This window comes from Psittacula echo (assembly GCF_963264785.1).
Source record: "Psittacula echo genome assembly, chromosome: 19".
Taxonomy (NCBI): Eukaryota; Metazoa; Chordata; class Aves; order Psittaciformes; family Psittacidae; genus Psittacula; species Psittacula echo.
This window is the reverse complement of record NC_137755.1, coordinates 2,028,530-2,041,619: the sequence shown is the minus strand read 5'-3', so window position 1 is coordinate 2,041,619 and position 13,090 is coordinate 2,028,530. Positions and strand designations below refer to the sequence as shown.

At 54.5% G+C, this 13,090-nt stretch overlaps 1 protein-coding gene across 1 annotated transcript; it reads left to right on the top strand.

Moving 5' to 3' along the window:
- Nucleotides 1-1,518: 1,518 nt before the first annotated feature.
- Nucleotides 1,519-2,496, top strand: LOC308228528 (olfactory receptor 14A16-like; the record flags this gene model as incomplete). Its single annotated transcript, XM_080631910.1, has 1 exon — nt 1,519-2,496. The coding sequence occupies one exon, from the start codon at nt 1,519-1,521 to the stop codon at nt 2,494-2,496; it is 978 nt and encodes a 325-aa protein (XP_080488036.1).
- Between the last annotated feature and the right edge of the window lie 10,594 nt (nt 2,497-13,090).

Genomic DNA, 13,090 nt, shown 5'->3' with positions numbered 1-13,090 from the left:
CGGGCTCCTGGGACACAGAGAGATGCTGGCAAGCGGGCAGCGCTGCAGAGAGACAGCTCTGGCCAGGAGCAGGGCTGGGGCACTGCCTGCAGGCACCCAGGGGAGACCTGCGAGCCTCAGAGAGCTTAAAGGCACTTGGCAGTGGAGGATGCTGAGAGCTCCCTGCAGGAGAAACCTTCCCAGCCCTGTGCATGGTAAGGCTCTGGGTGCAGGGCAATGCAGCTGCAGTTCCTGGAGGGATCTGCTCAAGCTGCTGCCTCGGACAGTCCATGGGATCTGTCAGGAGGACTCTCTTGGTTTCTCTGTGCAGATAAGGAGCAGGATGTGCTGCAGAGCAGGGCTTCCCTCTGCACCATGCGAGGGACAGGACAAGGCAGGTCCCTTGTCCCGGGGCTGGCTGCAGGCTGTGAATGTGGGTGTGCAGGCAGGGGTGCCCAGCGCTGTCCTTGGGAGCAGGGTGCCTGCAGCCCAGGGGCTGTGTGCAGGGGCAGGGACTCTGCTGCCTGCCAGGGTCAGCACTCAGCCTGCCTGGGAGCTCCCCACGGCGCTGGGGGAGAGGCGCTGGAGGTAAGCAACAACCCCTGGCAGGGCAGTAGAAGTGTTCTTGTGCACTGGAGAGGGTGCTGTGTGGGTCAGGGCTGCTCAGAGAGATGTGGATCTCATCTCTCTGAGCACGTTTGCAGAGGGTCCTTCTGAAAGACACTGAGGCAGAGATTGCCTGATAGGGAAGGATCCTGAGCTCTGATGTTTTCCACTCTTGGTGGGCAGGTTGGGCAGTGGGAGCTGGGAATTTCCTTCTCTGCTTTGGAGAAGGCACCGAGAGTCTTGTCAGGACTTGTGTGAGCTGCTGCTGAGCCCCTGCAGAGGCAGAGCTGCCCCTGGGCAGAGCCCTGCTGCCGGGAGGGGTGTGCAGGGCAGAGCTGAGCACACAGCCCATGGGATGGGCTCTGGGAGCACTGAGAGGGAGCAGAGCTGGGCCCAGAGCAGCAGCTCCTGGCAGGGACAGCTCCAGGCAGCAGAGACATGGGCAGGGAGTGGGGGGAAAGTGCAGCCCAGGCCTGGGGAGGGTGCGTTCAGGCAGCTCTCTTGGTGCCTGGCACTGGAGGTGGCTGCTGGCCATGCTCTGCTGGGCAAGGAGCTGACTGTCCCTCTAGAAAGTGCAGGGCAGCTGAGAACCAGACTGATGGACTCTGCAGCAACCTTGAGTAGGCACAAACCCACAGACAGCTGTGCCCTTTTTTCTGTCCCATGCTCAGACTCTTCACAGTTGCTTTCAAAATACTTCTTAGCAAATTTATCCCTAAAATGTCACTTGTCAGCTGTGACACCGGGAAAACAAACAAACCAAACAACCTCACAGACAATCACAACCAACTCACACTGAGCCTCTCTTCTGTAGCCTGGAAGTGTTCACAGTTGTGAGTGTGTAAATTGAACTTCTGTATCTGACATCCCTCCTGTCCTAACCTGTCACTGCCTTTTCCTCCTGTGAGAGTGCCCCATGCCCAGAGGCAGCAGATGTCCAACGGCAGCTCCATCACCCACTTCCTCCTCCTGCCATTCGCAGCCAGGCGGGAGCTGCAGCTCTGGCACTTCTGGCTCTTCCTGGGCATCTTCCTGGCTGCGCTCCTGGGCAACGGCCTCATCATCACCAGCACAGCCTGCGACCAGCACCTCCACACCCCCATGTACTTCTTCCTCCTCAACCTCTCCCTGCTGGACCTGGCCTGCATCTCCACCACTGTCCCCAAATCCATGGCCAATTCCCTGTGGGACACCAGGGCCATCTCCTACACAGGTTGTGCTGCACAGATCTTTTTCTTTCTCTTTTTCATGTCAGCAGAGTTTTCTCTCCTCACTCTCATGTCCTATGACCGCTACGTTGCCATCTGCAAGCCCCTGCACTACGGGAGCCTCCTGGGCAGCAGAGCTTGTGTCCACATGGCAGCAGCTGCCTGGGGCGCTGGGTTTCTCACTGCTCTGCTGCACACAGCCAATACATTTTCACTGCCCCTCTGCCGAGGCAATGCTGTGGAGCAGTTCTTCTGTGAAATCCCCCAGATCCTCAAGCTCTCCTGCTCACATTCCTACCTCAGGGAAGTTGGACTTGTTGTGCTAAGTTGCTTTCTAGTACTTGGCTGTTTTGTGTTCATTGTGGGGTCCTATGTGCAGATCTTCAGGGCCGTGCTGAGGATCCCCTCTGAGCAGGGACGCCACAAAGCCTTTTCCACGTGCCTCCCTCACCTGGCTGTGGTCTCCCTCTTTGTCAGCACTGGTACCTTTACCTATTTGAAGCCCCCCTCCATCTCCTCCCCATCCCTGGATCTGGTGCTGTCAGTGCTGTACTCGGTGGTGCCTCCAGCAGTGAACCCCCTCATCTACAGCCTGAGGAACCAGGAGCTCAAGGATGCTGTGAGGAAGCTGCTGACTGGATGTGTTTCAGCAGCCATACACTGCCTGCTGTCCTCTCCAAAAGGCTTCCATTGTAGGTCCTGACAGGCCAAGTCTGTCTTTCCTGCTTTACAGTTGTTTTCCTGTTTCAATTTTTGATGATGTTGTGTTCATAGAAATGTCAATTTTCATCTCCTCCTGCTTAAGTAGCCGCTCGTGTTGTGTGACCCACAGACTTCGTGTCAGTGAAGGTCTCTCATTGTATTCAAGGGAAATAAATGATCCTGCAGCAACTTCTTCTCTGTGCTATGTCCTCCCATGGCAGGAATGAAGGGGAATGAAATCAGCTTTCTGGCTGCTCCAGCTCTGGGATGGCTGCTCTGTGCCTGGAGCAGGAAGAGCTCTTGAGGAGCCCAAGGGCCGGGGCTGTTGTGCTGGTGTGGGGAGATGGGATGGCATGGGGGGGCTGCAGAGCTCTCAGGGTGTCCTGGGCAGGAGAGCAGGGGACACAGGGGTCCCTGCAGGGGACTCCCCTGCAATGGCCCAGGCTGGGGCTGCCTGGCTGGGAGCAGCCCATGGGAAAGGGCTGGGTGGGCAGGAGCTGGACAGGAGGCAGCGTGTGCCCTGGCAGCAAGGGAGGACAGCAGCATGGCGGGCTGTATGACCAGGAGCACGGCAGGAGAACAAGGGAAGGGATGCTCTGGAATACTCCATCCAGGTTTCAGATCCCCAGTTCAGGAACGCTATTGGCAAGCAGGAGTGGGTTTAAAAACGGGCCCTGAGGACAGGCAGGGACTGGAGCACGGTGCCTGTGGGGAGAGGCTGGGGGAGCTGGGCTTGTCCATCCTGGAGAAGGGAAGGCTGATGGGGACCTGAGATCTTGGGAAGGGAAGGCTGTTGGGGACTGGCTGCCTGTACCAGCAAGGAGGACATGGAGAATACAGAGCCAGGATCCTCACCATGGTGCCTGGTGGGAGGACAAAAGGCAATGGGGGATAGTGGCAGAGGAGACGTTCAGCCAGGACATAAGGAAACCTTGTTCCCATAGGCTCAGGCAAGTGTTGCATCAGGTCACCCAGAGAGGCTGTGCAGTCTCTGGCCTTGGGGATTTCCAACTCAGACTGAAGCAAGACTTGAACCACTTTCCCTGACCCTGTTCCTGACAGGTTGGACTTGAGACCTCCTGGGGTCCCTTCCAACCTCTGATCTCTTATGATCTTACAATAATGGGCTTATGAAGGGTCACAAAGATGCTCCAAGGGCTGGAGCACATCTCCAATCGTGACAGCTGAGAGAGCTGAGGGTGCCGAGCCTGGAGAAGAGAAGGCTCCAGGGAGACATCTTAGCAATCTGCCCAAACTTAGTCAGGGCCTACAAGAAATCTGATAGGGGCTTTCTACAAGGGTGTGCAGTGACAGGACAAGGGGGAATGGCTTTAGCTGAAAAAAGGCAGATTTAGCTTGGACATTTGGAGGAAGTTTTTCCCTGTGAGGGTGCTGAGGTGCTCACAGAGGGAGCCCAGAGAAGCTGTGGCTGCCCCATGGCTGGCCGTGTTCAAGGCCAGGTTGGATGGCAGTCAGGTTTGCTCTGAAGCTGTGCTTTGCCCAGCTCTGACGTTCACAGGGGATGTCAGAGGAAATCCCAGAATCCTTTCATTTGAAAAGACCCTTGAGAACATCGAGTCCAGCCATTAACTGCTGTGCTCTAAGGGCTGGAGCACGTCTCCCATGAAGACAGGCTGAGAGAGATGGGGGTGTTCAGCCTGGAGAAGAGAAGGCTCCAGGGAGACATCTCAGGATCTGCCCATAGCTAAGCAGGGCCTACGAGAAATCTGGAGAGGGGCTTTGTAGAAGGGTGTGCAGTGACAGGAGGAGGGGGAATGGATTTAAGCTGAAAAAAGGGAGATTTAGCTTGGACATTCGGAGGACTTTTTTCTATTTGAGGGTGGTGGGACACTGGCACAGGGTGCCCAGAGGATCTGTGGCTGCCCCATTCCCGGCAGTGTTCAAGGCCAGGTTGGTTTGGAGTCATCTTATGTGTGAAGCAGTGCTTTGTCCAGCTCTGATGTTCACAAGGGATGTCAGATGAAATCCAACTTGATCGTAAAGTTCTCTGCATGTACTCATGACTCAGGTGAGTCTGGTCTGCACAAGAGAGGCTCAGCATGGCCTTAGAGTCACTTTGACTGTGTTATTTATTTACTGGCTTAACACTGATGAGTTTTCTTTTTTTGGGGGTGTGTTATAAACCATTCTCTGTATGACTGAAAACCTGAAGAGTATTGAAACAGGGAGAAGTTCTCAGCTCTTTATAACTTAGTGCAGAGCCAGGAGAGCTGCAGTGTCCATCAGTCCTTTCCCATTTGCCCTCTGCTTTCACTTGCAGTGCCTGTAAGATGCCTTCACACACAAATTGATCTGAAGAACCCCCACAAACACCTGTCCTGTGCTGAGAGCAGGGCAGCACGGTTTCAAAGGGCAGATCACGGAGCTCTCATGGGGAGAAGCAAAGGACTGTGCCCAGCAGAGCATGGCCAGCAGCCACCTCCAGTGCCAGACACCAAGAGAGCTGCCTGAACGCAGCCTCCCCAGGCCTGGGCTGCACTTTCCCCCCACTCCCTGCCCATGTCTCTGCTGCCTGGAGCTGTCCCTGCCAGGAGCTGCTGCTCTGGGCCCAGCTCTGCTCCCTCTCAGTGCTCCCAGAGCCCATCCCATGGGCTGTGTGCTCAGCTCTGCCCTGCACACCCCTCCCGGCAGCAGGGCTCTGCCCAGGGGCAGCTCTGCCTCTGCAGGAACCTCACACCTGGCACTCCATGGATCCATCAATGGTCAATGGAGAAACATGGTCACCCCCTGAGGAAAGCCTGGAGAGCTTCTGAACTCTTCAGGGAGTTACTGGTGGCAATGAGCAGTGTGCAGGGAGGTGAGGGACGGTGGAGGGAAGTCAGCAAGAAGCAAGGTGATGGTTCAGGGCTTTAACCAATCCTTACAAGCAGGACGGAGCCCAGCAATGGAGAGCAGTTGATGTCTGTAGGTGGAGGAGGAGGAGGTGTTCCTGGAGTGTGGCTGCAGAGCCTGGACAAACCAGAGGCTGTCTGAGAAGTTTCCCTCATGGGAACATGCCTCAGCGTGGCACATGGGGAATGCCCACTGCTGGGGGTGCCTGAACACTGCTCCTCATGCCCCATGAGCTGACCTTCCTGTCTGCCTCTCCTGCATTGCCCAAACTTGCCTGGAATGCAGGATCCATCCCTGAGCCTGGAGAATGCAGGAACCTCCTGCAGTGAGGGGTCACTGCTGCAGGGGAAGTGCAAAGCTTCTGTGAGACACTTGTGAGTGTGGGCAGAGAGGGGTGTGCACAGCAGAGAGGGTGCTACAGGCAGGAAGCTGTCCCAGATGAGGTGCCCTGTCCCCACAGCATGGGGTACCTTGCACCCAAGGACACCACCTTTGCTTCTGGCTCTTGCCAGGAAGTTCTCAATCCAAACCATTCCCTTTTCCCACTGCTCTCCCATGGTGCTTAGTTCTCTATCCTGATGGCACCACCCATTCCTCTAGAAGCCTCCTTTAGATGGCCTTGCTGAGGGATATTCACTCCACCTGCTGAATTGACACTATAGCAGCAGCCTACAACTACTTGAAATGTGGCTTCAGAGATGATGGAGGTTTTCTTGCTAGCAGGAAGAGAAGGAAACCTCTGCAAAGTGCAGCTTGGAAGGTTCAGACTCAAAGTGAGGAAAGAGAAATATCTCTCAAAAGGTGGAGTTGTGGTGCAAGAGGTCACCCAGAGGGAGTCTGGCTCAGCCCATGGCTTTGTGTGTCAAGGAGCAGACAGGGATGGGTGCAGAGATGTGACTGAAGGTACAGAAATGCCAGGTGAGAGCCAGGTGGGAAAGCAAGATGGGTGTCAGCAGCCTGAAGGGAAAGAGGTGCAGGCATGGGCCAGGGAAGGACAGCCTGCAGCAGAGGTGAGTGAGGATTCTGGCAATGCTGAAAGGCCCAAAAGAGCAAAAGGTCTCTGTGCCCTGGGCTATGGCAGTTGCCTCTTTCATCAAGGCCTTTGAGGAGAACTTTCATTCTCAGGATTTCAGGCTCTACTTCTCCAAGGGCTGTGGTCAGGGCTTGGCCTTTCTGCTTCATCAAACAAACCAAGGGTTTTCTCACCACCAGACACCTGCATTTTGCCTTTGTCTCCCAGTAGTCACAGCCTGCAGTTACTTGCTTTAAGGAGTCCTTGGGGAGGCTTTGTCAGTAACAGCCCTCAGTGGGGCCCATTAATGCTGAAGGGACTTGGGGCTTTGTTTCTGACTTGGACTTCTTGAGAGGTTTCCTCAGTCTGCTCTCAGCACCTGAGGTTCATGGACTCAGCCCAAATACACCATGGGGCTCATTAAATCCTTTGGGTTTTGTCAAGCCTTGCAGATTGCACAGCACATTGGAGGATTCCGAGTGCAGGAAGATTGCAAAGAGCAACTGATAAAAGTTATTTTGAGGGTTTTTGCTTTTTTTCTTACTTTTCATTTTAGGAATTTCTGTGACTTCTGCAATGCCTGGCACAGGGATCACTGGAACCTGCCAGGGCCCTGCCGCCTTCCGCAATGCCCGGGGGGCTTGCGCGGGCCTTGCCAGAGCCAGGCAGGTCCCCTTGTGCTGAGCTCCCAGTGACAGCACCAGCAGCTGCACTGCCCAGGGGCTGCTCCTGCCCTGACACCTTCTCAGCACCTCTGACACCAGCAGCTCCTGCACACACAAGGCTCCTGCTTCGCCCCCAGCACCTCTGCAGGCAGAGCTCAGCTCCAAGCACAGGAACAAGCCCAGCGCCTCCTCCTCACCCAGCCCCTGCTCCTACAGCTGGGATGGCACCAGCACATCTCCTGACAGCTTCTCCTCCCTTTACAGCACGCACCCACCATGGGTTTCAAGGCAACACTGCAACAGGATTGCAAAGTCAAAGAACCCGTACCTGGATGCGCAGGGCAGGCACGGGAGATGCAGCCTCCCGAGGGAGGGCTCTCCTCTGCACTGGTTCCTGCAGGGCTCTGGCTCCTTCAATAGCCCACGCTCAGCGTGGGGGCCCCGTCACAATGGGCGTCTCCGCAGCGACCACCACGGCTTTGTGATGGCGGCAGCATTGTGCCCATGGCACTGGGCACCCAGGGGTGCTCCGGGAGTCACTTTAGGGGACCAGCCTCTGCCCAGCCGGCTCGGGGAGGTCCCTCTCAGGCTGCTCTTCCTCAGTGCCTTTGGTCCAGAGGTGGAGCATGCGAGGGGTCACAGCTCAACCTGGGCAATGGAACAGGGCGTCACGGCCACCTACGAGAACTGGAGAGTGACCGACATTGGCACAGCAGAGAATCATGGAATCCCAGACTGGGCTGGGCTGGAAGGGACCTTAAAGCTCATCCAGCTCCAACCCTTGCCATGGGCAGGGACAGCTTCCACTGGAGCAGCTTGCTCCAAGCCCCTGTGTCTCTGTGCGCTCCCAGAGCATGCTGGGGATACCCCTAGAAAATCCCAGAGAATGCCTGCAGCACCTCCAGAGCACCCCATATACCAAACCAGAGCTCATGCATTCACAATGACCATGGTGACTGAGGACCACAGTCGTGGCTGATTCTGCAACTCCCCGTGTTCGGGTATGCGAGGCCACAGAACCCCACGGAACCCTTCAGTGTAGGTACCGGGAGACTACAGCTGCCCCAGGGAACACAAGCTACCGGTGGAGGAGGCAAGAGCAGCTCCTCTGGTGGTTCTTGTCTTGGTGTCTCGGAGTCGATGACACCTGTGGACACAGGAGCATGGAACGAGGTGGGTGGCGATGGCGATCTTGGGGTGCTTTAGGAGTTGCCAAGAACACCTCAAGTGACTTCCCCAGAGTGGCTGCTTTGGAGTCGGTGTGCGAGTTGTGCTGGCTGAGCCGGCAGCGGAGCGCTGCAGCTGCCAAGGGATGATCCTGGGATCAGGCCTCATTTCTGGTGTGGTGAACATGGGCCTGTGGGGATGGGACAAGGGGAAGGGCTTTAACCTGACAGAGAGGGGAGACCGAGGTGAGATCTTCGAAGTTCTTCCCTGCGAGGGTGGTGGGACACTGGCACAGGGTGGGTGACGGGATAGAAATAGTTAATCAAATGGATCCAGGTGTTATCACCCTGGTCCAGCTTTGGGCTTGGGAACAGTAAAGAAAACACCAGGTGCTTTTGCCCTGGTGAGGCTTAAGCCTTGGGAAGAGTCAAGAGAACAATGAAGTTCCAAGATCAGTTAGCAAAACAAAGCAGGCGGGTTGCAAGGTAAAGCAGTAAAGGTGTGTATGTCAGAAACAGGCCAAACAATGTAAATATTTGTAACCCTTAGTAGTTTCCCTGAATCGGGATGATAAGGAAGTAACAGAGTGCAAAGTTACTGCTTAGCACTTAGTAGACTATAAAAGAGATGTGAGATGCAAAATAAATGTCTTCAGATTTCACCAGAACTGGAGTTCATCTTTGGTACGCTACAGCACAGGGTGCCCAGAGAAGCTGTGTGTGCCCCATGGCTGGTCGTGTTCAAAGCCAGGTTGCACAGAGGGCCTTGCAGCAACCTGCTCTAGTGGAAGGTGTCCCTGCCCATGGCTGGGGTTGAAGGTGGATGAGCTCTAAGGTGTGAGGATGGGAGGCGTGGAGCCCAGTACAAGCTGGATCGTTTATTACAAGGGTTGCATGATATTTGTATGCTTCCAAGCAATTAGCTAAGCACATCTGTGTCTGCCTTGCGGTTACATTCACGACTTTGGGCGAAAGGTCTATCTGATTTTTCTCATCAACATCCTCTATCCAGTTCCGACATCCTTATTCCTTGCCAGTTCCAACATCTTCCAAGTACCAGTCAGGGACGGGTCACTCCTAATTGCCTGCTGTAGTTCTTCTTTCCCATGGTCTCTGACTCTTGCCTCTAGAGGGCGTGGCGACCTGGTTCAGGAACGGTGCAACGGCCCACCCCTGGCCGACTGGGCCATTAGCTCGCAGACACCAATGTGGTGGACGGCAAATGGCGTTTATTGGCACGTGACATGGCATTATATACCCGAGATACGTGACGTCACCTCCGTCTGCTTACATCATAAACTAAACGCTATTGGCTATCAGGAGAGGGGCCCTATCTTTCCGTACAGCGCGATATCTTCCGGCCGCCAGACCCTGGCTACCCACATTTCCCCCCTCCCTATGCATAATTATATCGACTAAAATGTAACAAGTTTAAAGAATATATGTCATACTATTGGATAGAAAACATACTAAAAGAACCTTATTTTCACTTTTTACCGTAAAATAATTTTATCCTATATATCACAAACTCGAGTAGAAAACATAAAGCACATTAAGCAAAAGGTAATCAAGAGGTATATTGGAACAACGAGGTGAGATCGGGGGTAACTAAAGGGAATGTTGAGAACAAGTATAGCTGAAAACAAGATCTCTTTGAGGTGGTGTATTCCAGATCGAATTTATGGGCCCTGGGAAGACCATCGATAAACTATCTCCGAGAGGCATCACTGCTGTGTGAGGTGACAGACTCGACCCTAGCGGGCGTCCCCGCGCAGGCAACGTTGACCTGACTGTGATGAGTTTTTGTTCCCTTCACTCAGCATGAGGTTCGGGCGTTCCAACTTTTAAAAGTGCATGCCTGTTACCACGTAGGGGGCCAGTTTACGTGGTAAGAGGGGGTGACAATGTCCAAAAAGGTCTCCCAGGGGTTTGGATTTGTCCAGATAGTTAAATTTAAGTAAAATAACTTGAGGTAACATTAACCAAACACGATATCAAAGCATTTGCTGGCGTTCTACTAACATAATGTTAACCATTTCTAGCCGGCTCTTAATAAATGACACAAGCTTATTTAATATACAGGGTCCGAAGACCAGTGCCAGTACAATCATTACAATCGGTCCTATCAAGGTAGATATCAAGGAAGTCAGCCATGGTGATTGGGTAAACCAGGATGTAAACCAGTAAACCCAAAACCATGATCGCACAAAAGTACCGTGGCCCCCCCCGCAAGGGGCATTTTGACGTTGCTGGTGTTCTGTCGATGCGGGGTATTCAGTTGCTGTAGGGCTCTTAGGTGTGGGTAGGGAGTTTGTTGGCTCATCGTCCCCTTCTGGCAGTAGGAAGTACCGGTCACGAGGGTGCCCAATGAATCGGTCCTGTAAACAAAAACTCAAACATTCTGCCACAACCGGGCACTTTGCTTCCACCGGGAAGTTCAAAGAGTCAACCGCAGCCTGGAGACGATCCACAAACTGCGTAAAGCTTTCACTTTCGTTTTGCTTTATTGTGGCCCATGGCAATGGCTTAGCAATAACTCTAGAAGCTGTGCGAATGGCTTCTCTAGCTGCGCAAGTGGTTGTCATTACCTCGTGAGCCCGCAGGCCCTGGGCCTGCGCCTGGGGGGTAATCATTGTTGGATCTGTACCCATCAGCCGCTGCAGACTGGAGCCATGTAGCGGATGATCTGCCCCGACTGCTTGGGCTAACTGTCTCGCAGTTATCCTCCCATTCCTGTTTGAAAACGATCATCCCCGCTCCGTCAAAAATCAATCTACAAGTTTGTTTTATATCGAACGGGAGCATATCGTCTCCTCCAAAGACACCATCTATAAGGGTAGAGACCATGGCAGAATTAAGGCCTTTATCTGCAATTGCTTTAACAATTGCTTGTGTATCCTTAGGGTTTATTGGCGAGTGGACCCTCTGTCCCCCATCCGTCACTCGGACCGGAAACGCTAACGCGGTCGATGGGGTCCAGTTGGCACACTCAATCTTTATTTTTCTCCAGTCCATGAGAGCGACCTCCTCCCCCCGCGATTCCTTTTTAATTTGGATGGGGATATTTTGCCCCTTAATTCTGTTTATCTCCGTTCCTGGCCGCTCTAAATTTGGACCAGTTGTGAGCCGCTCATCCCAACTATTGTCTGATCCCCAGCCAGGGTCTGATTCAGACTCAGAACTCGACTGACCGGTTGTATCCAGTGTCCGGTATGTTTTTGTCAGGCTCCGGCCCCGCCCGCTTCTCTTGTGGGCGGGCTTTTCCTTCCCCTTATGGGCGGGCCGTTCCCCCCCACTTTGCCCGCCCCTCCTTCCTGGTCTGCTCCTCCCCCTTGGTTCGTCTCGCCCGCTAGTCGGGGGGGTACTTGCCCTGCAAGGACATTTTTGAGGATAGCCACTCTGATTGGCTTCCCGCCCTTCGTTCATGCCTTCCCGCCCTTCGCTCTCGCCTTCCCGCCCTTCGCTCTCGCCTTCCCGCCCTTCGCTCACGCCTTTCCGCCCTTCTCCAGTCGCTTCTGCCTTCGGTATCCTTCACGTTCTCCTCCCCCTCCCGTCCGTGCTTGCTCGTTAGAGCCAGCGCTTCCTCCCTGTTCCCGCCAAGGGTGTCCTCGCCCCGCCCTCCGTCTTTTTGCTCAGCGCCATCTTGAGGCGCATAGGGCGATGGCTCGACCCAACCTTCTCCGGGTCCGCGTTCCTCGCTGCACTTCTAGCTGCCTCAGCTAGCCCACCCCAAACGGACTCTGGCGGTTTCTGTTTATCCGGAAACAGATCGGGGTTCGGAAGATGGGGAGGTGCGTCGCCCTCTGGAAGATCTACAGGCGCAGGAGAGCCGGGATTATCGGGGGGAATGTGATGTAAAGTCTGCGTAGCTGCCCCGGCCCCCAATTTCGGCGCGTCTCGCAGGCAGGATTTCGCCGCCTTCCAGGTTTCCTGCTCGTGTATGGCTTTCCGCAGGGCTTGTACAACCTTCCCCCACGACTTAAGGCTCTTGCCACAGCCCGAGGACATAGTCTCCTCGGCTAATGCCTTGGTGCATTTGTCCCCCACCTCTGGGTGGAGAATATCCACCGGCTGATCAATGACCCCGAGTTGTAAAAGCCTCGCAACTGTGAGAGTAAAATCTTTGGGCTTACAACCAATACTCCATTGCCTATGCATTTCGGATACAACCTTCACAACGGATTCCATCCTCCTTGTGGGTCCGGGAGCGTCCTCCCCGCCGGGCTGGTTTTGCAGCTCCGACCATCGTTCACCCGTCCAGGCGATTCCTGGGTTTCGGCACCACTTGTTGCCTCTAGAGGGCGTGGCGACCTGGTTCAGGAACGGTGCAACGGCCCACCCCTGGCCGACTGGGCCATCAGCTCGCAGACACCAATGTGGTGGACGGCAAATGGCGTTTATTGGCACGTGACATGGCATTATATACCCGAGATACGTGACGTCACCGCCGTCTGCTTACATCATAAACTAAACACTATTGGCTATCAGGAGAGGGGCCCTATCTTTCCGTACAGCGCGATATCTTCCGGCCACCAGACCCTGGCTACCCACAGGTTCATGTGTTGACTTGCCACTGTTCGGTTAATGGTGGATTCGATGTTCTTAAGGGTCTTTTCCAACCTAAATGATTCCCTGATTCTACAAAATCTTGTTGCTCAGACCAAGCGCTGTCTCACATCAGAGAAATGACACTGCAGGCAGGCAGTGTGTCTGCCAGCTGAGGGAGGGAACATCAGGGCTTGCTTCAGGCTGTTTCCCATGGTGTTTCCCTGGAGCCCCAGGGAGCCCAAGAATGCTCTGAGTTAGCTGCTGACTGGATGTGTTTCAGCAGCCATACACTGCCTTCTTTCTTCTGCAAAGAGCTCCAAGTGTAGGTCGTGACAGGCCACGTCTTTCTTT